The sequence below is a fragment of the Mytilus edulis genome, chromosome 6, assembly GCF_963676685.1.
Source record: "Mytilus edulis chromosome 6, xbMytEdul2.2, whole genome shotgun sequence".
In the NCBI taxonomy this organism is placed as follows: Eukaryota; Metazoa; Mollusca; class Bivalvia; order Mytilida; family Mytilidae; genus Mytilus; species Mytilus edulis.
The window spans coordinates 63,423,909-63,450,003 of NC_092349.1; the positions used below are offsets into that span (position 1 = coordinate 63,423,909).

At 32.9% G+C, this 26,095-nt stretch overlaps 3 protein-coding genes across 4 annotated transcripts; all 3 read right to left on the reverse strand.

Moving 5' to 3' along the window:
• Positions 1-3,953: 3,953 nt before the first annotated feature.
• Positions 3,954-5,003, reverse strand: LOC139526543 (uncharacterized). Its single transcript, XM_071321701.1, has one exon. The coding sequence runs from the start codon at positions 5,001-5,003 to the stop codon at positions 3,954-3,956; it is 1,050 nt and encodes a 349-aa protein (XP_071177802.1).
• A 15-nt stretch (positions 5,004-5,018) lies between these two features.
• LOC139526544 (E3 ubiquitin-protein ligase TRIM39-like) lies at positions 5,019-5,618 on the reverse strand. Its single transcript, XM_071321702.1, has one exon. The coding sequence runs from the start codon at positions 5,616-5,618 to the stop codon at positions 5,019-5,021; it is 600 nt and encodes a 199-aa protein (XP_071177803.1).
• Positions 5,619-10,552: 4,934 nt separating this feature from the next.
• LOC139528088 (major vault protein-like) lies at positions 10,553-25,827 on the reverse strand. Of its 2 annotated transcripts, none has more exons than XM_071323902.1 (13): positions 25,646-25,827; positions 22,997-23,150; positions 22,408-22,603; positions 21,146-21,496; positions 20,630-20,755; positions 19,189-19,299; positions 18,461-18,586; positions 13,871-14,020; positions 13,375-13,616; positions 12,796-13,138; positions 12,329-12,540; positions 11,823-12,066; positions 10,553-11,448 (listed from the first exon to the last, which is right to left on the reverse strand). In XM_071323902.1, exons 2-13 carry the CDS (start codon positions 23,125-23,127, stop codon positions 11,104-11,106), a joined length of 2,577 nt encoding a protein of 858 aa, XP_071180003.1. In that variant the 5' UTR covers positions 23,128-23,150; positions 25,646-25,827; the 3' UTR covers positions 10,553-11,103. The 2 variants fall into 2 exon arrangements, with proteins under 2 accessions (XP_071180003.1, XP_071180004.1); XM_071323903.1 differs by lacking the exon at positions 25,646-25,827 and adding an exon at positions 24,803-24,882.
• Between the last annotated feature and the right edge of the window lie 268 nt (positions 25,828-26,095).

The window sequence follows — 26,095 nt, forward strand, 5'->3', positions numbered from 1 at the left end:
CACTAACCACATCAATCGCAGTATACTATGTAGATTTATAGTAGAGACCATTATTTGAAGACTTTTGAAAGGAAGTTAACAAAGTTACTGTTTCAGTTAATTGTCATAGACATTCCCTGGAACTTCTATTATAGAATCTGTACCTGGGCATTATTACCAGACCCTGTAACTAGCTAATATTACCAGTTGTAGCGTATTTAAGTTTACCTTGCAATTATTATAAGGTATTTAAAAGATACAACATCCCTGTACCTAGCTAATATTTACAGGGGATGATTGAGATAACAAACAAAATATATCAGGAACCTTGTCAGTTTTTCTTGCATGTCATTTCTTGATGCATTTTGCTATTTGGAGAATTGGTTGTTATTGACAAATTTTTATATGACCACAAAATTTTGCTGTCGTATATTGGTATGACGTTGGCCTCGTCGTCATCATCGTCCAAAGACACATTGGTTTTTAACCGGATTTTTGTGACAAAAATGTCGGTTATTGATTTGGGGATGTACGGCGGGCGGGCGGGCGGGCGGGCGGGAATCAAATATTGTCCGTGCATTAACTCATGAACCGTTCAACCGAAGCTTTTAAAATTTTAATATGTTGTTACTGACAACTAAATGAAGGTCAAGTTCAATAATGGCGATTTTTACTTTTACCGTTCAGGAGTTATGGTTCTTGAAAGATTGAAAAATGGAGTTTCCAGTCGTGTACGTGCATAAACTCATGAACCGATCAACCAAAGCTTTTAAAATTTTAATATGTTGTTACTGACAACTAAATGAAGGTCAAGTTCAATAATGGCGAGTTTGACTTTTACCGTTCAGGAGTTATGGTTCTTGAAAGATTAAAAAATGGAGTTTCCAGTCATGTCCGTGCATTAACTCAGGAACCGTTCAACCAAAGCTTTTAAAATTTTAATATGTTGTTACTGACAACTAAATGAAGGTCAAGTTCAATAATGGCGATTTTGATTTTTACCGTTCAGGAGTTATGGTTCTTGAAAGATTGAAAAATGGTGTTTCGAGTCGTGTCCGTGCATTTTCTCATGAACCATTCAACCAAAGCTTTTGAAATTTATATATGTTGTTACTGATGACAAAATAGAGGTCAAGTTCAATAATGACGATTTTGACTTTTACCGTTCAGGAGTTATGGTTCTTGAAAGATCGTAAAATGGCGTTTCCATTCACGTTGTTGCATTTACTCATGAACCATTCAATCTAAGCTTTTCAAATTTTAATATGTTGATACTGATGACAAAATGGAGGTCAAATTTGATATTGGCGATTTTAACTTCACATTCATCAGTAATGGTTCTTGTGATTTTGCCAGGACACAAATAAATGTTAATAAATCCGGTTTGCTGTCGTTGTGACAGCCTCTTGTTGCACTATAACTTTAGTTTAAGTAAATATAAATCTATAAAATTTAAACACAAGGTTTATGACCACAAAAGAAGGTTGGGATTGATTTTGGGGGTTTTGGTCCCAACAGTTTAGGAATAAGGGGCCAAAAACTGGCCCAAATAAGCATTTTTCTTGGTTTTCGCACAAAAACTTTAATATAAGGAAGTAGAAATCTATGAAATTTAAACAAGGTTTATGAACACAAAAGAAAGGTTAGAATTGATTTTGGGAGTTTTGGTCCCAACAGTTTAGGAATTAGGGGCCAAAAAGGGCCCAAATAAGCATTTTTCTTGGTTTTCGCACCATAACTTTAGTATAAACTAATAGAAATCTATGAAATTTAAACACAAGGTTTATGACCATAAAAAGAAGGTTGGGATTGATTATGGGAGTTTTGGTCCCCACAGTTTAGGAAATTAAACTTTGTTTGATTTCATTAAAAATTGAATAATTGGGGTTATTTGATATGCTGAATCTAACTGTGAATGTAGATTCTTAATTTTTGGTCCCGTTTTCAAATTGGTCTACATTAAGGTCCAAAGGGTCCAAAATTAAACTTAGTTTGATTTTAACAAAAATTGAATCCTGGGGTTCTTTGATATGCTGAATCTAAAAATGTACTTAGATTCTTTTTTATTGGCCCAGTTTTCATTTGGTACAAATTGGGGTAGTCCGAGATTACTCTGATGTCCAACGGCTGTTTTGCCAGACAAGCTAGGGCCGTGGGACTTCAGAGCTCGTCCCATATCAAAAAGTTGATATTTGCCCACCCAAAATAGATGCACTGCTTCGTCGTTCTGGTGTCGATTGAGGGCCTCAGAATTATATAAATCGGGCATCAATCTATTCATTTTTATACAACCGCAAAAATTGAAAATTTTTTGGTCGTATATTGATGTCACGTTGGCGTCGTCGTCTGCGTCGTCGTCATCGTCGTCGTCCGAATACTTTTAGTTTTCGCACTCTAACTTTAGTTTAAGTAATTTGAAATCAATGAAATTTAAACACAAGGTTTATGACCACAAAATGAAGGTTGGGATTGATTTTGGGAGTTGAGGTCCCAACAGTTAAGGAATTAGGGGCAAAAAAGGGGCCCAAATAAGCATTATTCTTGGTTTTCGCACCATAACTTTAGTATAAATAAATAGAAATCTATGAAATTAAAACACAAGGTGTATGACCATAAAAGGAAGGTTGGGTTTGATTTTGAGAGTTTTGGTCCCAACAGTTTAGGAATAAGGGGCCCAAAGGGTCCAAAATTAAACTTAGTTTGATTTTAACAAAAATTGAATCCTTGGGGTTCTTTGATATGCTGAATCTAAAAATGTACTTAGATTTTTTATTATTGGCCCAGTTTTCAAGTTGGTCCAAATCGGGGTCCAAAATTAAACTTTGTTTGATTTCATCAAAAATTGAATAATTGGGGTTCTTTGATATGCAAAATCTAACTGTGTATGTAGATTCTTAATTTTTGGTCCCGTTTTCAAATTGGTCTACATTAAAGTCCAAAGTGTCCAAAATTAAACTAAGTTTGATTTTAACAAAAATTGAATTTTTGGGCTTCTTTGATATGCTGAATCTAAACATGTACTTAGATTTTTGATTATGGGCCCAGTTTTCAAGTTGGTCTAAATCAGGATCCAAAATTATTATATTAAGTATTGTGCAATAGCAAGAAATTTTCAATTGCACAGTATTCAGCAATAGCAAGAAATCTTCAGTTGCACAGTATTCAGCAATAGCAAGAAATTTTCAATTGTACAGTATTGCGCTATAGCACGAAATCTTCAATTGCACACTATTGTGCAATAGCAAGTATTTTCAATTGCACAGTATTGCGCAATAGCAAGACATATCTAATTGCACAATATTGCGCAATAGCAAGAAATTTTCAACTGGAGTTATCTTTCTTTGTCAAGAATAGTAGTTGAATCGACTTAAATCATTGTTTTACACAATATACAATGTATATTCACTTTTACTACCAACTGATAAATTAAAACAATCTTTACCATTCAGTGATAACAAGCACTTTTTTTACATTTTAATATTTTATGATGTATTTAAATGAGTGGTTATTGTTGCAAACTCCATTAGAAATTTGAATTGAGATCAGTTTTGGAATAAGGGAAAGGGGATGTGAAAAAAAAATAGGGGTGGGGGTGGAGAGAGAATCAATTTTTCTCATTCATTTCAGATTTCATAAATAGAAAAAAAATTCTTCAAACAAGTTTTTGAGAGGATTAATATTCAACAGCATAGTTAATTGCTCAAAGGGAAAAAAAATCAGTTAATTAGACCACATTCATTCTGTGTCAGAAACCTATGCTGTGTCAACTATTTAATCACAATCCAAATTTAGAGCTGAATCCATCTTGAATGCTGTGTCCATACTTACCCCAACCGTTCAGGGTTCAACCTCTGAGGTCGTATAAAGCTGCACCCTGCGGAGCATCTGATTTTAAATGAATATCAATAAAAAGTTGTTAGTTATAGTACATGTATCAAATTTAGGTAAAATCATTGGACTTCCCAGTGTATATTTCATTCAGATGATAAATTAAATTTTGTCAAATATGTGTCTTTGCCACTGACATCACAAATGAAACCTGAAGATTCACAATGTTTCAAACAAATACAAGTAGGATTCTCCAGTCCATCACTGAGCAGTACTTTACTCTCCTCTCCATCTTTTGATATTACTATTATTCTATGAGTGTTAATGTCTGCTACAGAAATGTTACCATAAGTATCTGTACAAAGTCCATGAGGTCCTGATAAATCCTGTGTATATTGCCAGATATGTTTACCTGATTGATCAACACAGTAAACTGCATTACCACTGTAGTCATTATAGATTACTCTGTCATTACAGTAAACAAGGTGCCACATGTTTGTTTTACTCTGAACTTGTATTGACTTCAGTGTATTTCCTTCTAAGTCTATTAAACGGATTTCATCATCATTCAAACCTACAACAAGAGAATCATCTGATGATGATAATCCCCAGCAAAGTGTGTCTAATGAGATAACTTTGGTTACTGTTTCATTCTCCATATTGAAGATCTTAATGGCTTTCTCATAAGGATAAGTTATGGCAATAGTGTTCTGATTGATCTGTGTAACACTCCAAGCATTACCAGGTATAGATAGCTTTTTCAGTAGTTTGCCATCAGGAGTAAGTAGGTTAACACCCCATTCCACTATTATAAGTCTTCCATCCATCAGACAGGTCATGTCACTTATACTTCCCATGTTGATCTCTATCTTATTTTCAATGTTCATGGTCATGCTGTTTATGTTTGATTGTTTTCGTGATTCTACTTGTGCTTCCCTTCTCACACTTGTTTCTTTCTTCAAATCCATATCTGTTTTAACAACAGTTAATTCTCCTAAGGATTCTAACTTTTTTATTATCTTTTCTGTCTCATTATTTTGCTCCATTTTGATGTGAAATTCTTTTGCCCTGTCGTCTTTGTCCAGATTATCTATGTATCGTTGACATTGATGTACATGTTGTTCAATCTGATGTACCCCTAGAAATGATTGGAGTTTGGAGGCATGTGGTATGACGGTATGTAACTGGTCTTGCATTTTCTTTAAGTTTTTCTATTTTTCTCCAATTTCAGCAATTAAATCTTTGGCTTTTGATTTTTGTTCATTTAGGATGGTATCTGCCTCTTTGCATATCCTCTTCTCTAGGTGGGTTAAATGTTTATCTATTTCATTGCGAATTTTCACAATTAATTTTTTAATGCTTTCATATTCTTCTTCTCCTCTTTTAATGTTTTGTGATTTGTTATTTACAATTTCATCTAAGAGTTGTAAGATGGAGTTGATATCTTTCTCTACGGATTCTTTAGATTTTTCAATCTTGGTTTTCTCCACAACACTAGCTAAACTTTTTATTTCGGTACATTTTGAATGACTATTGGAAATACATTTATCACAGCAAGGCATCAAATGACTGGGGCAATACAAGTTGAGCTGTTGACCATGTTTGTCACATTCCGTTTTGATAGCTTTGATGGAGGGTTTATAACTTTTAATATCAATAGTCTTATGATCACATGTTCCTTTGGATCTTTTGTGATGACCAGAACATGTTGAGCACAATCCTTCATCACAGTTGTAACACCAGATGACAGCTTTAGTGTTCACTTTTCCTTCTATACAAGGTCCACATGGAATAGGTTTACTTGATGCCATGATCTGAAAATATCCATGATAAAAGTTATATTTGGCCTAAATTTATGTACAAAACAATGAAGGAAAAACAAATATAATGTAGAACAAACTAAAACCACTGCTTGACTACCAGCTCCTGACTTCGGACAAGCACGTGTTGGATTCTTCAATGGTTGTCGTTAGTTGCTGTATATTGTATTTGATTATCATGTATTCACCCTGTTGTATTGGTAACTTCTTGTGCTTCTTGTTTATAACATACAACAAAATTAATTTGAATATATAATTCTCAATCACACAGGTAAAAATGGTGGATGACATTGTTGATTATAATAGAGTTAGTTCGGTAAGGGCAATATTTGACCCTGATTATAAAGTTCAATGTTACAAGACAAAAAATGTTTTAAGTTGACCTTAGAGACATGTGAGAAAGTTAAATAGAACTATTTTTGTCAAGGTTTAATTCTAACACGTTGATTTTTACATCCCAAAAAGGTTAAGATAAGAGATTTTGCTGAAAATCTGCTGGATTTCAACTAAATTAAGGACCAGGAAACATAGAGTGCAGGCGTTGACAAACTAAATATTCAAATAACACATGAAATGCATTATTTTAAAAGATCTTTGTTGTCGATGTATGAGCTCTATGTTTCCTGTCCGATAATCTATGGAAATTTGCCTATTTTGATTGGTTTTCGTGGAAATATAATATGAAAACAACTTGTGACGTCATAATAAAACTCAGAAACGTAAATTTTCAACAAAATGGTTTATTTCTTATCTAATCACTGTCTTATCTATGATTTATTGTGATACTGCTCAATAAATCCAAACTTGAAATTTACGCTAAAAAAGGGGGCTATTTTAGGACCTTACCGAACCTACTCCTTTGAACAATAAGGCATTTTTTTTTACAATGTATGGACATAGGTTACATACACATAACTCTGCATTTTATACTTAGTCATTAAATAGAATAACTAATAATTTAACCAAATACCTGTTGATTTTGTTATGACAAAAGTTTAGTTCTCTATCACCATTTATTCAATGTCAACCAACCAGGAAGGTATTATGGACATGTCAATAACTGATTCAGCTAATTATTAAATATTTAAATGACATAGAAAATAACTGACCCAAAAAATAAAAGTTCAAAATAAACTTTTGTCATAAAGACATCAGTGGGATTTCAATTTTCTATTAGAGAAAAATGGTGTATGCTATTAAACAGATCTTTATAACAATGTTTCTAAATACAGAAAAAAATCTTTTGGAAGAATCTGGATATATTTTGTCTCTCATCTTATTTGTATGATAACAAAATATTTACTATTTTGTATTATAGTGTGATTTTGCTCTGATTTTAACCTTGTCTATATGTGGAATCAATGTTTTCTATGCAATAACATTTGTTTCATTTTAAGAATCATCCTATCAATACATATTTCAATGAGCTTCATTAATAAGACTAAATATTTTTTTGTTAAATGACTATATGTTCTATGATATACCGAATCTAACCGTGTATTTAGATTCTTAATTTTGGTCCCGTTTTCAAATTGGTCTACATTAAGGTCCAAAGGGTCCAAAATTAAACTTAGTTTGATTTTAACAAAAATTGAATTATTGGGGTTCTTTGATATGCTGAATCTAAACATATACTTAGTGTTTTTATTATGGGCCCAGTTTCAAGTTGGTCCAAATCGAGGTCGAAAATTAAATTAACTTCGTTTGATTTCAACAAAAATTCAATAAATGGGGTTCTTCAATATGCTTAATCTAACCATGTATTTAGATTTTTAATATTTAGGACTGGTTATCAAATTGGCTCACATTGAGGTCTAAAGGGTCCAAAATTGAACTTTATTTGATTTTATCAAACATTGAATTCTTGGGTTTTTTTGATTTGATGAATCTAACCATGTATTTAGATTTTGGATATTGGAATACCACAAAGGGATGGTAAGAATTGTCTTTGGGAGTTATGGCTCAAACCGTTAAGGAATAAGGTACAAAAGGGGGGGGAGGGTTTCCAGGTTAATGGAGAATTACTTAAGTATAAAACATAATTTAAAAGCAGTATAAGGTTGGTAATTGAAACTCATTTTAATAGCTCACCTAAACTGCTCTTAAATTATGTATGTTGGAAATTTGCCAAAAGCTTTGTTATTAATAAATTCCATTGGAAATTTGCCAAAAACTTAAGTTTAATGAACTTTATTGAAAATTTGCCAATATAAAATGTTGCATTGGAGTTATCTTTTTTTGTCCAGAATAGTAGTCAAATCAATTTAAATCATGACTGTATGACATTTTATATTTTATGATGTATTTAAATGAGTAGTTATTGTTGAAAACTCCATAAGAAATTTAAATTGAGATCATTTTTGGAATTAGGGAAAGGGGGAAGTGAAAAAAAATTGGTGGGGTTCAAATTTTTCTATTTCAGATTTCAGAAATGAAAAAAAGAAAATTTCTTCAAATATCAAAGGATTAATAATCAACAGCTTAGTGAATTGCTCAAAAGCAAAAAAAAAAAAAACATTTTAAGTTCAATAGACCAAATTCATTCTGTGTCAGAAACCGATGCTGTGTCATCTTTTTAATCACAATCCAAATTAAGAGCTGTATCCAGTTTGAATGTTGTGTCCATACTAGCCCCAACTGTTCAGGGTTCGACCTCTGCGGTCGTATAATGCTGCGGAGCATCTGGCTTGATTGGCTATCGTAGAGTGTTCCTGATAACCACTATTGAATTGGACAATTTGCAATGGGAATCATCATTTGTATGAACTGACTATAATTGGTATGCCGCTTTTCGTTTACAAAAGAATGAGCTTCATATTTTGAGCAAGCAACAAACTAGCAAATAATAAATCAACCAAGCGAATTTGACCCACAATAAACCAAGGTTGACTACATTTTTGCGTTTTACTTTTAATACTAGTTTTAGATACCTCTTTTGCTGAACTGTTGTTTGCCGAAGGTATCAACAATACCTATCCTTCCTTGGTCATGGTTTTACGAAATATATTTTTATAGAGAAAGTAACTCTAGATTGTTGATTATACTGTTATTCGTTCTTGCTTGTTTCTGGTTATACAGACATCCGATTCCTTTTCCTAGATTAACTTTACTTTTGGTACTTTTTTTTGTTTTATCGGCTCTTCAACGTTCAATAATAATTGTATACAGTTATTGCATGAAGTTCGAACTTGCATGTTTGTTACGTAGGTACGTCACTTTGTGATGTCCTGCAGTTATATTTCTGTCGTTGATAAAAGATGTTCGATGTTGTTCTGTGGTTTGCATGATTATATACTGTATATATTGTGTGTTTGTGTTGTTTGTCACATGAACTGTAGAACGACGCTAGATTAAAACTGACGTGGAAATGTAACACCCCGTCACCGAAAGCTTCATTTTATGAAGCCCATGTGGTCGTGTGGTCTAGTGGAACGGCTACAATGCAGGCGATTTGGTGTCACGACATCTTAGTAGCATGGGTTCGAATCCCGGCGAGGGAAGAACAAAAACAATTGCGAAAGCAAGTTTAAAGATCTAACATTTTGGGTTGATGTTTAGACGAGTTGTATATTATATTAACTTTATTATATTTATTACAATAACTTAATTATTGTATTAACTTTGGCATACAAGCAGTAGGTTTGGCTAGACATGCAACTAGATTTAACCCACTTTTTTCTTGAAATGTCCCATACCAGGTCAGAAATATGGCAATTGTTATTTAAAAATAGTTCGTTTCTATGTATCTTGGCGTTTGTTTTTGTTGCACTGGAGTGTTTTAGCTCTTTTGGCTTCCTCTTATAGCTGATGTGTTTCCTAGGTTTTAGATTGTTACCCGGATTTGTCTTATCTCAATCGAGTTGTGACTTTTGAACGGTATACTACTGTTGCCTTTATTTTTTTTTAAAAGGTTTTCGACTTTCTAATATTTTGGTCTCGAGCATCATTGAAGAAACTTAACTGTCTAAATACGAGCATCTGGTAAATTAAAATTGGAACCATTAATGTTACTACAACTGGCTCGATACCTCTGCTGGTGGACCATAATGCCATAAAATTATCCCCAATTTAGTTTTCATAACTTCTGTATTAGCCTGAACTTACGGATATTCTTCTACTAAATTTTACAGTTTTTCGCTTTTCGAAATCATTATAAAATCAGGAATGTTTCTTGTGTGGGTTTGTGTATACTGTTTGTTCATTTTTTGTGTTATCGAACAAGCAACCTTGGTATTAAGTTTTGAATTTTTAAAAGTTATAGTTTTGGCCTCGGGCATCACTTAGAGACATGTACTGTTGAAATTCGTATCTTAAGCAATATAATTGATACCCTTTATGTTGTTACTACCAATGTTTTTATTATTTCATGTTTGCCGGTCGAACGTTAGAATTACTGTTCATCCAATCATGGACACTCGTACATTATGTTTAATCCGAACGATTAGCAAAGGAAACAAGACGTTGTCCAAAGTTTTAATACTTGTCTCATTATGGTTATTTTTACATGACACATGTATTTCTACCAAACTTTAATAGTTTCATCGTGCATGATAACACTTTTTCGAAGCACGTTTTTTAACTATCATTTGTTCTTTATTTTGTAAAATCTCATCACGGCATGTAATCATATTCGAGGATCATAGACCTGCAGAGTCAACGGCGACGCCTTATACATTCCATTATGTTATCACTTGAGTGGTATGAATTCATTATTGAACGTAAAAGATGTAAATGAATAACAAATTCCACATTATAAAATTATGAATTCATGATATTTCATTTCATTGCTAATATGTTTTTGTAACGTTTGTGAATTTTGCACCAAAACAAACGTTCCAGAGAATTTGCCGAATAATTAAGACCTTGTTTGGAAGGGTTTATATTTCGTGTTCCCACTATGCCAGTGACAAACGCGACAAGATAAATTATTAATAAAAAATTTATTGTTAAATAACATATTCCAACATAACTCATGGACATTGATCTCTGAAAAAATGAGTAATACACAATGGTGTGATAAAGAAAATTATAAAATACAAAAGAAATGTATTGCACATATACTAAATTTTGATAAATTAGTGTATAAAAGGTTATCATAGATTAAATACCTTAATACATGGTAACAAACAAACCCTATCAAATATACAGAACGTACATATTCAACAACTTTTAAAGTATACAAAACATTTTACACTCTGACGCTATTCCCTTCACATCTAAACAATAAACAACTGTGCACGCCTCTATCACACTAGGTATCAAAGTCTATAAAGTGTATACAACGTCATCAGAAAATAATAACAATAAATACACAAAAATATACTATGGTATACTTCAATTGTTAATAATGCTAGTAACAATAAGATGTTACTTTCTCAACTGGTCATTTTTTTCCAAAACAAAGTACTCACTCCACATTGTTTCGCAAGCACAAAAGTCAATAACTAATGTTAAGAAGAAAAGCACATTCCAATATTTATTCATAACAATCATCGTCGTCGTCATGGCGTTTCCCCCTCTTTGCTGGCATCATACCTCCAATCAATCCATTAGCTGTATTAAACAGATTAATTGGTGTGCTACCGTCCGTGATGAGGGTTGATTTCAGGCCGAGGGACTGCAACATACGGACCTGTTGGTCTGGTCCAGCTGAAGCCATGGTTGCTAAGGTATTTGCTCCAATAGCATCCACCATGTTCTTGAACTTTGTTGTTTCGATGGCTGACATTTCTCTAGATTTGCTTAGTTCCATTTCATCTTGTTCTCGAACATATTTTAATTCTGCCTCTCTGGCTTGTGTAAGTCTTTCCAATTCAGATTCCTAAAATAAGATTTAAAATATTTTACCAACATTATCTACAATAATACAACATATCAGCTAAGTTGAGTTCTATAAATAGATAGCATATAATTTTGGTGAAACATACCATTATATGTCAACACCGTAAAGATAATTTCAGATAATAACAGGATAAAAACAGAAACATGGGACACATACAAACTTGGAAACAGCATCATTTAAAATTCTACGATATACTGAAATTATTTCAAATATTCTTCGAGTGCGAGCAATTCTACACACCTTTATCAAATGCAAACAGTGAAATGGTAAAAAAGCAAGGTTAAAGCATATGACCTATAAACCACTTATGCCATCAAATTTCATTGAAAAATTACATAAACCCTGCTACTTACTGATTCAATCTTCATGGCTTGTGATTTTAGTTTAGCTTGGTCTACAGCTGCCTCGCCTTCAATCCTTGAGGCTTCAGCTCGGGACTGTGCCTCTGCCTTAGCCTGGCCAGTACTTTCTACTGCAGCACTGTTTGCTTGTAATTCTAACAATTGTTTCCTGGATTTTTCAGCCTCTGCTTCATCTGAAATCTTCTGTCTTTCTAATCTTCCTTTAGCTTCTTGTTCTAATCTCTCTGCTTCATGTCTAGAATGGGAAAACAAACGTTGATTAACAATGATGAACTTAATCTGAATCAATCAACATTTCATATGCCTTTGTGTCACTTACCATGCTTGTACGACATGGTTAATGCATATGATTGTATTGATCAAATATGGTTCAGCTTCTTGCGAGTTAGTCGTGACTAAATACCCTGGTTTGCAAAATTAACTACATTGAAGCGGCTTCCTCTGAGTTAAATGTGCATTCGATGGCTAGCAGTAAAGATTTCTATAGAGTAACTCACCTTGCAGTAGCTTCTTGTGAGTTTGTGGTAATTTCAATGGCCAGCTGTACAGATTTTTGTAAGGCATCTCTTGTTCTCTGATCTACAGGCTCAACAGATTGAATATCAATACTGGTGAATACCAAATTGTTTTGTGGAAATCTGAAAGTCCCTCGAACTTTTCCTTTCTCATCAAAACCAAATACTGATGATCTGATGATTCTTGCCGAATTCTAAAATGAAAGATTGTCTATCTTTTAGCTGACTTTTTTTATATTTCTACGTTTTCACAAATACATGGCTTTTAAACATTTTGAAGATGAAGGTAAATCCAGAAAAGCGATTAGAACACACCAAATTTATAAAGTCAAAAACTGATGCATTTAAGAAAAGGTTTCAGGTTTCCATCATCTTTGGGTTAGTGTATGCCCTCACTCGAATTTCATATCTTTAAACCAAACTATTTCCTGTATAAAGATAATGCTAACCTTATGGAAGTCATCAAACTGTACTTGTGCCACGGCCCCTCTGACTCGGGAAGCTATAGCCTTGCAGGCATCTCCAATGAAATCTGGTACACTGAAAATCTTAGCAGCCTCGACTTTATCCTCTTTGCTTTCAATTTCAAAGTGCCAGTTGTACGACAGCTGTAAAGACAGTCTTGCATGGTCAGATGTTTCTACTGTAATGATGTCAGTACTGAAGTCTGGTCCCAGAAACAAACATAGTGATTTAATGACATTGTTTTTCTTTGGTTTGCCACCAGAAAGGCTAAGCTTTGTAAATTGTTCATCAGGACCTAATAAAACCAACTCGGGACCAAAAACAACTCTGTAAAGAAAAGCAAAATTGAAGATAAGTTAAGATTTTATCACATGATTTACATATTAGTATCTTGTTAGTACATTGTATTGCTCTAATAAACAGACTTATCAAACCCCTTTCACCAATTGAAATAAGGTACAATTAAGAACAGTATTATGATGACATTATCAATTCTAAACATAAAACTTAACGCTTAAATTAAATCTCACTTTAAGTACCAATAACACATTTTATCAATATACCTTGCTTTCTTTTCTTTATAATCGTAAATCTGTACAGCAGCATTGTGTGGAACTCGGAAAGTGATCACACGTGTTTTGTCACGTGGTTTAGCAGCCTCACTTCCTGGTTTTGGTCCTCTCTCACCAAAGGCCTGTGGGTTTTTAGCCTCAGCCAGGAGAGTCTCGACTGCAGGAGGAAGTTCTTTAGCCCATAGTTCCTCATCCTGATTTAACATGTATGTCTCTCCAGTTACAGCTCTGACCTAAAATGTGTATTTTAAAATATTTGATATCACAAGGTAACAAATATATATGTTCAATTCACAACTCTATTCAGTTAATATATTCTTATAGATCACCGAAAATTACATTTGATGTGTTAAATGAATTTGCATTTTACACAAAGATGTTTGATAGAATTTCATTACATAATATGAGACTATCAACTGACTGACATCTTTAAGAAAAATACACATGTATATGATTATTTGTGGAAAATAGAAACTGTATGACATACCTTTCCAGTTTTAATACATCTGACATAGATACCCTCATTTTCATCTAGTGGTAGTGCAGTTCTCTTCATGGTCACCTCAACCTCCACTGGTGGAACGTATTCTGCTGGTCCCCGAATCATCCATTTATCTCCTGGTTTTCGTTCTATCTTCTGGAAATAAAAGAACATGTCAATAGAAATATTATCGTGTAAAACAAAGCAAAACAATCATATCAATAGTAATTTGGATTTCATACCAAAGACACCTTCAATAGGAAATAATTGTCAAACTGTTTTAAACAGGTGGAACTAGTTTGCATTTTACATTTACCACAGATAAAAGGGTTCCCAGAATAACTATTAACCTGAAATGTTTGAGCAAAAACAGTATCATTCAGGCTTACATAAAGGTCATTTTTATAAATTTCCTGTTTACAAAATTTTGAATTTTTCAAAAAACTAAGGATTTTCTTATCCCAGGCATAGATTACCTTAGCCGTATTTGGCATAACTTTTCGAATTTTTGATCCTCAATGCTCTTCAACTTTGTACTTGTTTGGCTTTATAAATATTTTGATATGAGCGTCACTGATGAGTCTTATGTAACCGAAACGCGCGTCTGGCGTACTAAATTATAATCCTGGTACCTTTGATAACTATTTGCAATAACAGTATGACAACCAGGTGCTCCGCAGGGCGCAGCTTTATACGACCGCAGAGGTCGATCCCTGAACAGTTGGGGCAGGTATGGACAAAAAATTTAAGCGTGATACAGCTCTGAATTTGGATTGTGATCAAATTTTTGACATTATATGGGTTTTTTACACAAAACAAATGTCAAGCCATTCCATCATCATCATCATCTCAATTCAAATTTTAAATGGACTTTGCAACCATAAACACTCATTTAAATACATCAGAAAATTATAAAAATAGAAAATGACATGATAGTCATGTCTGGCAAATTTCCAACATACATTATCTAAAAACATTTTAGAAAAGATAAGGGAAAAAAGCTTCATCAGCAACATTTTATATTGGCAAATTTCCAATGAAGTTATTTACATAAAGTTATTGGCAAATAAAAATAGAAAATGACATCATAGTCATATCTGGCAAATTTCCAACATATATTATCTAAAAATATTTTAGATAAGATAAGGAAAAAAAAACTTCATTAGCAACATTTTATATTGGCAAATTTCCAATGAAGTTATTTACATAAAGTTATAGGCAAATAAAAATAGAAAATGACATCATAGTCATGTCTGGCAAATGTCCAACATACATTATCTAAAAACATTTTAGATAAGATAAGGAAAAAAAGCTTCATCAGCAACATTTTATATTGGCAAATTTCCAATGAAGTTATTTACATAAAGTTATTGGCAAATTTCCAACATATATTATCAACTACTACTCTATACAAAGAAAGATAACTCCAATTGAAAATTAATTGCTATTACACAATATTGTGCAATTAGATATTTCTTGCTATTGTGCAATACTGTGCAATTGAAAATTTCTTGCTATTGCACAATACTTGATATGGAATCCTGATTTGGACCAACTTGAAAACTGGACCCATAATCAAAAATCAAAGTACATGTTTAGATAAAGCATATCAAATAAGCCAAAGAATTTAATTTTTGTTAAAATCAAACTTAGTTTAATTTTGGACCCCCATTTGGACCAACTTGAAAACTAGGCCAATAATTAACCAGATGCTCCGCAGGGCGTAGCTTTATACGACCGCAGAGGTTGAACCCTGAACGGTTGGGGCAAGTATGGACACAACATTCAAGCTGGATTCAGCTCTAAATTTGGATTGTGATTAAATAGTTGACACAGCATAGGTTTCTGACACAGAATGAATGTGTTCTAATGAACTTAAAATTTTTGTTTTCTCTTAGAGCAATTCACTATGCTGTTGAATATTAATCCTCTCAAAAAAATGTTTGAAGAAATTTTCTTTTTTATTTATGAAATTTCAAATGAGAAAAATTGAACCCAATTTTTTTAATCACATCCCCCTTTCCTTTATTCCAAAACTAATCTCAATTAAAATTTCTAATGGAGTTTGCAACAATAACTACTCATTTAAATACATCATAAAATATTAAGATGTAAAAAAACTGCTTGTTATCACTGAATGGTAAAGATTATTTTAATTTATCAGTTGGTAGTAAAAAGTGAATATACATTGTATATTGTATATAACAAAGATTTAAGTTGATTCTGGACAAAGAAAGATAACTCCAATTAAAAAAAATCTTGCTATTGCACAATATTTTGCAATTAGATATTTCTTGCTTACTATTCTGGACAAAGAAAGATAACTCTAATTAAAAAAAAAATTTGCTATTTCACAATATTGTGCAATTAAATATTTCTTGCCATTGCGCAATACTGTGCAATTGAAAAGACTTGCTATTGCACAATACTTAATATAATAATTTTAGATCCTGATTTGGACCAACTTGAAAAGTGGGCCCATAATAAAAAATCTAAGAACATTTTTGGATTCAGCATATCAAAGAACCCCAAGATTTCAATTTTTGTTAAAATCAGACTAAGTTTAATTTTGGACCCTTTGGACTTGATGGTAGACCAATTTGAAAACAGCACCAAAAATGAAGAATCTACATACACAGTAAGATTTGGTATATCAAAGAACCCCATTTATTCAATTTTTGATGAAATCAAACAAAGTTTAATTTTGGACCCCGATTTGGACCAACTTGAAAACTGGGCCAATAATCAAGAATCTAAGTACATTTTTAGATTCAGCATATCAAAGAACCTAACTGATTCATTTTTTGTCAAAATCAAACTAAGTTTAATTTTGGACCCTTTGGACCTTAATGTAGACCAATTTGAAAACGGGACCAAAAGTTAAGAATCTACATACACAGTCATGACAGTTAGATTCGGCATATCAAAGAACCCCAATTATTCAATTTTGATGAAATCAAACAAAGTTTAATTTTGGACCCTTTGGGCCCCTTATTCTGTTGGGACCAAAACTCCCAAAATCAATACAAACCTTCCTTTTATGGTCATAAACCTTGTGTTTAAATTTCATAGATTTCTATTTACTTAAACTAAAGTTATTGTGCGAAAACCATGAATAATGCTTATTTGGGCCCTTTTTTGGCCCCTAATTCCTAAACTGTTGAAACCAAAACTCCCAAAATCAATCCCAACCGTTCTTTTGTGGTCATAAACCTTGTGTCAAAATTTCATAGATTTCTATTAACTTAAACTAAAGTTATAGTGCGAAAACAAAGAAAATGCTTATTTGGGCCCTTTTTGGCCCCTAATTCCTAAAATGTTGGGACCAAAACTCCCAAAATCAATACCAACCTTCCTTTTGTGGTCATAAACCTTGTGTTAAAATTTCATAGATTTCCATTCACTTTTACTAAAGTTAGAGTGCGAAAAGTTTTTCAAATTTTGCGGTCGTATAAAAATCTAAGTACATTTTTAAATTCAGCATATCAAAGAACCCCAAGGATTCAATTTTTGTTAAAATCAAACTAAGTTTAATTTTGGACCCTTTGGACCTTAATGTAGACCAATTTGAAAACGGGACCAAAAATTAAGAATCTACATACATAGTTAGATTCGGCATATCAAAGAACCCCAATTATTCAATTTTTGATGAAATCACACAAAGTTCAATTTTGGACCCTTTGGGCCCCTTATTCCTAAACTGTTGGAACCAAAACTCCCAAAATCAAACCCAACCTTCCTTTTGTGGTCATAAACCTTGTGTTAAAATTTCATAGATTTCCATTCACTTTTACTAAAGTTAGAGTGCGAAAAGTTTTTCAAATTTTGCGGTCGTATAAAAATCTAAGTACATTTTTAAATTCAGCATATCAAAGAACCCCAAGGATTCAATTTTTGTTAAAATCAAACTAAGTTTAATTTTGGACCCTTTGGACCTTAATGTAGACCAATTTGAAAACGGGACCAAAAATTAAGAATCTACATACATAGTTAGATTCGGCATATCAAAGAACCCCAATTATTCAATTTTTGATGAAATCACACAAAGTTCAATTTTGGACCCTTTGGGCCCCTTATTCCTAAACTGTTGGAACCAAAACTCCCAAAATCAAACCCAACCTTCCTTTTATGGTCATAAACCTTGTGTTTAAATTTCATAGATTTCTATTTACTTATACTAAAGTTATGGTGCCAAAAATAATGCTTATTTGGGCCCCTTTTTGGCCCCTAATTCATAAACTGTTGTGACCTCAACTCCAAAAATCAATCCCAAGATTTTGGGAGTTTTGGTCCCAACATTTTAGGAATTTGGGGCCATATTCATTGATTTCTATTCACTTTTACTAAAGTTAGAGTGCGAAAACTAAAAGTATTCGGACGACGACGACGCAGGACGACGACGACGACGCCAACGTGATAGCAGTATACGACCAAAAAATTAAAATTTTTGCGGTCGTATAAAAAGCATAGGCCATTTTCTGTGTTAACTTAAAATAATTTTGTTGAACAGTTTTGATATAGATACAGACATCCAATCATAAAACAAAAAGAAAACACGTGATATAAATACTTAATAGTGTTCACAGTTCAACTTACAGCATCTTTATCAATGAATGATTCTGTTGCTCGTAGAATAACACCTTCATCTTCTCCCAGTACATAGACATTCTGGATTCCTCTCTCAAATCGTTCTCCGGGTAACAAAAAGAAGGAACACTCACCCTATAAAAATACAATTATATAAAATGAGAATAATTATATACTCGGGGAATAAGAAAGATGCCTTCAATGAAAACGTTAAAGTTAAGTTAAAGATCAGCTTTCAGCTGTTGAGTTGTATTGACATTGAGAGAAAAAAGAATGTTTTCTGTAAAATACACAATGTAAAGAATTCTGATCCGAACGCCGACTTATTAATTGACATTTCACCGTTTCAGAATCTAATGCACCCTGAGTAATATTTTCCAAAGTGTACGCCAGAAACGTCGTGATTGGTTAAAAATGTCATTAACAATGGAAATTCAACCAATGACGTGACGCTATTTTCATTTTGGGTACGAACAATGAAATTACCCATGATTCTTTAGATTTTGAAACGGCCAATTACTAAGTACTCTTTTAGAGATGGTGCAATAGGAAATACACCGTACATATGACATAATAACAGGGCGTTTTCGTCACTGTTCAAAATACTTTATTCACATAAGCTTGTTGCATGCCAATTTATTAATATAAACTTGGTATATACTATGCAACAGCATACATTGATGAAACTTAGTTATACAGAATATTATCTATGCTAATTCATCTAACATTGTATTTACCTTAACTAATTTCTTTCTACCCAGCTGAAGTCTGCCATGTTCATCGGAAGGGTCAAGAATGATACAATATTGTCTTGAGGTAAGTGTGGTGATGTTGATGACTCCAACAACCTGAAATCAAACCGTAAGTATATTACAAACCAGATGCTCCGCAGGCCGCAGCTTTATACGACCGCAGAGTTTGAACCCTGAACATTTGGGCAAGTATGGACACAACATTCAAACTTGATACAGCTCTGAATTTGGATTGTGATTAAAAAGTTAACACAACACAGGTTTCTGACACATAATGAATGTGGTTTAAGAACTTAAACTTAAAAACTTTAAATTTTAAATTGTACATTACCTATTATGGTCCAATATCCAAATTCTAAATACATGGTTAGATTAAGCATATCAAAGAACCCCAAGAATTCAATTTTTGATGAAATCAAATAAAGTTCAATTTTGGACCCTTTACACCTCAATGTGGACCAATTTGATAACCGGACCAAAACATCAAAAATCTAAACATGGTTAGATTAAGCATATATCAAAGAACCCTAATATAGACAATTTTTGTTGAAATCAAACAAAGTTTAATTTTGGACCCCAATTTGGACCAACCTGAAAACTGGGCCTATAATCAAAAATCTAAATACATGTTTAGATTCAGCATATCAAAGAACCCCAAGGATTCAAAATCTAAATACATGTTTAGATTCAGCATATCAAAGAACCCCAAGGATTCATTTTTTGTTGATATCAAACAAAGTTTAATTTTGGACCCCGATTTGGTCCAACTTGAAAAATTGGGCCAATAGTAAAAAATATACGTAAATGTTTAGATTCAGCACATCAAAGAACCCCAAGGATTCAATTTTTGTTAAAATCAAACTTAGTTTAATTTTGGACCCTTTGGACCTTAATGTAGACCAATTTGAAAACGGGACCAAAAATTAATAATCTACATACACAGTTAGATTCGGCATATCAAAGAACCCCAATTATTAAATTTTTGAAGAAATCAAACAGCTTGATACCAATATACGACCAAAACATTTTCAATTTTAGCGGTCGTATAAAAATTGGAAACTGTTTTTCAACCACCGCAACATTAACATTTCTTTTCAGTAGGCGTTAAGTTTCAAAAACAATGGCAATTACTTAAGTATTGGTCCATTGCTGCATTGTTTGAACAGAACTTAAGCGAATCTGAGCTGTACTCAAATTGAATATTATCATAACTTGTAAAATGAAACTCGGAAGAGTGCATGAGTATGAACTGCACTGAGTCAGAATCATATTTTGTTGATTAAAAGTGAAATAGAAAGGAAGTAAGGAAAGGATTTGAAGAAATCAAAGTGAAGATGTGTTCCCCAGACACGTTTTTCTTTTATTCATAAAAGGAAAACAATAAGTGTTTATTCCATATTTCATTCCCTGTTACATCAGTACATACCTCTTCATACACATTAGGTATGTGTGTTTCTGTGTCTGTCATTTTGATCAACCATTCCTCTCCATTCTTTCTTGTTACACCAAAGTCGTCTTTAAATGTTCTCAATGATATCATATGGAGGGCTTTCTGCAAGATAACAAATTAGATTGATTGTTGGTTGCTTAACGTCCAGTGGCAAATGAACAAATAAGATGATAATGTCTTGTCTAATTACGTTGTACATTACTAGTATTTGAAAGGTGAATAATATGACCAGATAACTCTAAGAAATATTTTTAAAATTGTTTGTTCCTATTATGCTACGTTTTCTTTCTCTATTTTATATAACGTTTTTATGGTGTACTAGTTTATCATCTATTTATTCCTCCGCAAATTTAAATAAACATGCAAAATATTTTTTAAATACGAAAATTCAAACGATCGCATCAACAAAAGAAACACGAAACATGCACCAATAGATCAACGATCAATTTATCTTCTTTTTATCGTCATTCCACTGATTGGAACTATATTTACCTTATCTGTTAGAACATAGGCGTTGACAACATCTACAACTTCTTCATAGGCTCCTGGGAGATAAGCTCCGGTCTTCTTCACCAGCCATTCCTCACCGGTTACCCTAGCAACACCTTGTCTATCAATAGTCTCCTTCCTAGCCCTCAATCTAATGGCCTGGTTAGGTCTAATGACTGTGGCTCTGACAGTCTCCTCAATAACAACCTCTTTCCTTGGGATATATGTTCCTGGTCCTTCAAATAGCCACTCATCCCCAGCTGTTCTCTTTTCTTCATCATCGTCTTCAAAGTCTAGAATAGCTCTGAGCCGAAGAGCGGAGTTGGCTGCTACCACCTTCAGGGAGGTTACAACCTACGAACAAATGAGAAATTCAAATCGGCTGCTACCTAATATCAAGGGTTTCCACCTTTAATCCACAATGGTGAAAATCAAATAAAATGCTACCATTTTAAATGGTGGTATACTTATCATCAATTAAATTAGCTCCTAATACTTTTTACTACCAATAAACAACAAAGAAGATGCCGAAACCAGCTGCAACTACAGTCATGGCAGGGCTACAACAAATAAGTGAGATAACTCAAACTCAGGTGCTACTACAGTTTAGGGAGGGTTACAACCAATTAACAACACTTGGAAGGTCAAATCAAATCAGTTGCGTATAGAACAGCTTCAACCTTCAAGCAACGAGGGAGGAAATCAAATATGTAGCTACCACTGTCAGGGGACGGTTGAAACCAATAAACAACAATTAAATGAAAAAAAAAATCAACTGCTTTTAAGTAAGCTACAACCTCTAAACAACAAGGGAGGGAATCAAATTATCTGCTACCACTGACAGAAGGGATGGTTAAGACCAGTAACCAACACTTAAAAGGAGAAAAAGCAAATCGGTCACTGCCACTTATGGGTTACAACGAATAAGTCATCCGTGGATGTTATATCATTGAAAGTCAATAAGTGATCAATATAACATTTTTTCCTTAACTTCATTATGTATTATTGAAAAAATTAGATTATTTCATGCAATCGATAAGTCGTAAATCTGTAGGTAATAACGCATACAATCCCTGATTACTTATACATTACTGGATTTACTGGCTAGATGCTCAAAATAATTGTTTACTGGGAAATCGTGCCTAGAAGCTGAAATCAAAACAACTCATATATTTTTGACAAGTAATAATGAATTAAATATTGTAACTACTTTGTTCTGTTCATTGTTATATCAAAACTTGAACCTATAGCCACGAATATCATACCTGTTTCAGTATTTCCCCAGGGTACAGTGGGAAAGGATCCTGTGCCAATCTAATCTCCTGGTCAGCATGTACAAGTTTGGCCTGTCCACTTTCGTCAAAGACAACTTTACATTCTTTGTCCTTTAGTACAGGGTTTTCTACGATACAATAATGCCTTGGGGGCACTGTGATCATACGCTCTGGTCCATATACCACTCTGTAAATATCAATGCGCAATATTTGTATCCAGCTTATTACGGTATTGACTTTTAAGAATATATCCTGTCAGATTAATATCTGGTTGAACATGGTCTGGCCTATCTGACAAATGAAATGCAAGAAAATCTTGTCATTCCAAAACTTGTTACTAACTAGTATATTTAGTTGTCAGTTCTATGATATTCTAAAAATAAATAGTTTCATATAACATTGGGTAATTTTCACTTCAAGTGTACTCTGCCTTTTGGTGTAAACAAAAATCCATAATACTTTTTTCTTTTCTTTTTAAGGTTGTTCTTCTGATGGAATAGTGTGGGGATTATATGCACCAGAAAATTTATCTAGGCAGACATTCTACTCACGGGAATAAAAAGGCTATAGTTATACTTACTTTTCATTGTCTTGTCTGACAAATGTCTGTGGACCAATCTCAAGTCTTGTTACATTGAGGTTCTGGTCTAGAACATGGAGGTAAAAATAAGGAGGGATTCTGTATAGTGATTCGTCTCCCCGTCTTGACATGGTGGATGAGGGTCTGTTTAGCTCTGAAATAATAAAAGTTCATTTTAAATTATTGATTTAAAATTCTCGAAGTCTTGTTAACTTCTGAGCAGAAATTAATAATTTCATAAAGTTTATTTTTAAAAAGTAAAATCACAAAAATACTGAACTTAGAGGAAAATCAATTCGGAAAGTCCATAATCACATCAAAATCATATAACAATACACATCAAAAACGAATGGACAAGAACTGTCATATTCCTGACTTGGTACAGACATTTTCACATTTAGAAAATGGTGGATTAAACCTGGTTTTATAGCGATAACCCTCTCACTTTGATGACAGTCTCATCAAATTCCGTTATATATTACATTGATGCGTTAACTAAACAGACACAAAAAATAAAATGGTCAGAATATGGGTACATTATTCATCATCGTATAACAATTTTAAAAGGAACAATTTAACACAACACAAAAACATCTATCTACAAACACATTCATTGATTTGTGTGTCTGACGTCAGAAAATTTTATACGTTGCATAGATTTGTCGTTCAATGTGCATACAAACAATTTTAAAATTTACATAGGCAATGTTAGCATACAGGGTTAAAAAATCAAAAGTATGTAAGAATAAATTTCAGAAATAGACCGAGATTTAAAATAGTTCAAAAGTTATATAATAGAATTTATAAGAATCCACAAATAGTTCATTCCACTACGCGATTGAATGATTTTGACGTTTGTGGTTCAACGTATTTTGAAATTCATAATAGAAATATATCATATTAATGACATAAAATAGAACACTATCAGACTTGACGGGATCTCTTAAAGTACAGAGTCACGTTATAAGAACCAAAGAAATACATATGCAATTTTTTTTATAATTAATTTTTTTTGGGGGGGGGGGGGGGATTGGTAAAAACGACAAACCGTAAGATGCATAGTAAGGTATGACAACTTTGGAAAAGCCAGTTTTCCAAGCACAAAATATGTTACTAGATAGACCCCCCCCCCCTTGAAACCATCCACCTACCAATGGAGCAATCTCGTATACAACCATCCGGTATCAAGAAAATGTATTAACCTGTTAAGCCTCAATTGCAATTAGTGATATTTTCCCTCAAATCCACAATTATGATTTTCAGCAAAGTAAATCCACATCCCGTTAAGATTGATGGATTGCTCTTTACGTATCGTCCAGTGACAGATAGTTCATGCATGTTTGTGCAAAATCACATTTGGAGGAAGTGATTTAAAATATTGGATTTGTGAAATTGAAGGTTTCTTAGGAATTCTCACTGTTACATGTATGTGCATTGATTGGTTGTCGGATATGAGGAAATTAAATATTCAATTGAAGGAAGGAAGACGTGTCTTTAGAACCCATTTAGTAAGGATGACTTAATATGAGTGGCGTGTTGAAAAGTGCATTTATCAAAATGTGAGATTTTCAATAAAATTAAAAGTTATTGCACAACACAAAATGTCGTCTCATCGATAGTGTGTGTCGTAACAAGTTGGTTGAATATTACATTCAGCAAAAATTAAGTAAATACAAAGACAAGTCGCAAATCTACAATAATACGGTTTATACTTGTCTTATGTACGTATTTAAATCTGTATAATATCGTACCTGAATAAATCTTTACCTACATCTTCATTTATCATGTTTATAATATTTTACTTACCTTATTTATTCAATTTACTGCTTGAAACTTAAAAACAAGATCTAAATATAGGAATGACCGACAAATATTCTTACCTGGATAAAAAAAATGCTGACGGTATTGGCTATACCCTAGCTATGTTGGCTGGATACAAGCCAAACAATTAGATCAATATAAATGTATTAATATACGTGTTCATAACCACTCAGGTGTTTAATTGTTTACATTTAAAGTACTTTCAAATTTAACATTTTTCACATTGTTTAAACGAGGAAGTTGCGTTGGTTCTGCATTGATTTAAAAGATACATTGCACGCCCCTGTTTAACATAAATTGAAAGTAAATAGTAGATGTATAGTAAATAAGATTACGATAACTGAATAGCATATGTTGTTTTTACCTTATTTAGACAGACATGTGTACCCGGTCATGACCAGGCATGACCAAAGACTTTAAGTAATGTTCTAATGTTTCATTCCTTTAATTTTCTGCACATTTTTTTCAATCAGCATTTTAATTTTACTCTGTACATTTTTAGCAAACCCATTCATTGCAAACCACTCTGGGCCCTTACATTATATACATATATACCCAACAATTACACCCATTACAATATCGAAACACGTTATAAGGGTTTTATTGAAGAAAAAATTACAGCGAACATGTACATTTCAATTACATACTATATAACTTTTCAATCAACTATAGAGTGTGCTAATCTTCAATGAATATTTTATCTAGTATCGGTAGGTTATTTAACTCTCGATTTATCTAATAATGTATACTTGTGTATATATATATTTAATCAATAAGATGAGAAATAAGCAAAAATCCATAGGATATATTATAGTTACTAAACCTTACCTTTTCAATCAGAGCTGCACGAAGAATAGTCTTATCAAAATAGAAATCTCGAATTAAGTAAATGTTGATTGAGATTTGCTGACTGTTAGAGTGGTGCAATCGAAAGAAATAGAGTAAAGGCTAAAAATAGAAACTGGGGATTTCACAACCGGATACAAATAATATATATGCGTCACAATGTTTATTTCAAATGTGAGTTTTACAGTGCTTTTTGTCTCGCCTGGGACGAAATTCTCAGTGTCACTGTGAGATACAAGTGGAATTTACTATTTATTTCCTGCGGTGCCGTCTTCACAGCCTGAACTATGTGTTTCAAGCTTAACTTGTTTCAAATGATGTGCTTCAATTATAAATTAAGTGAGGGCTATTCGCCTCAAAATTTTACTATCCAAATTGAATTTTTCTCATGTTTAAGAAAATCAAAAACTTTATTTAAAAAACGACAATGAA

Coding starts and splice junctions, on each gene's coding strand:
- LOC139526543 (XM_071321701.1), bottom strand. CDS start 5,003: ATGCAAGACCAGTTACATACCGTCATACCACATGCCTCCAAACTCCAA.
- LOC139526544 (XM_071321702.1), bottom strand. CDS start 5,618: ATGGCATCAAGTAAACCTATTCCATGTGGACCTTGTATAGAAGGAAAA.
- LOC139528088 (XM_071323902.1), bottom strand. CDS start 23,127: ATGTCAAGACGGGGAGACGAATCACTATACAGAATCCCTCCTTATTTT. Junction 19,300..20,629: donor TACCTAATGTGTATGAAGAG/GTATGTACTGAT, acceptor GTTTGATTTCAG/GTTGTTGGAGTCATCAACAT. Junction 18,587..19,188: donor GTAGAAAGAAATTAGTTAAG/GTAAATACAATG, acceptor GTATTTTTATAG/GGTGAGTGTTCCTTCTTTTT.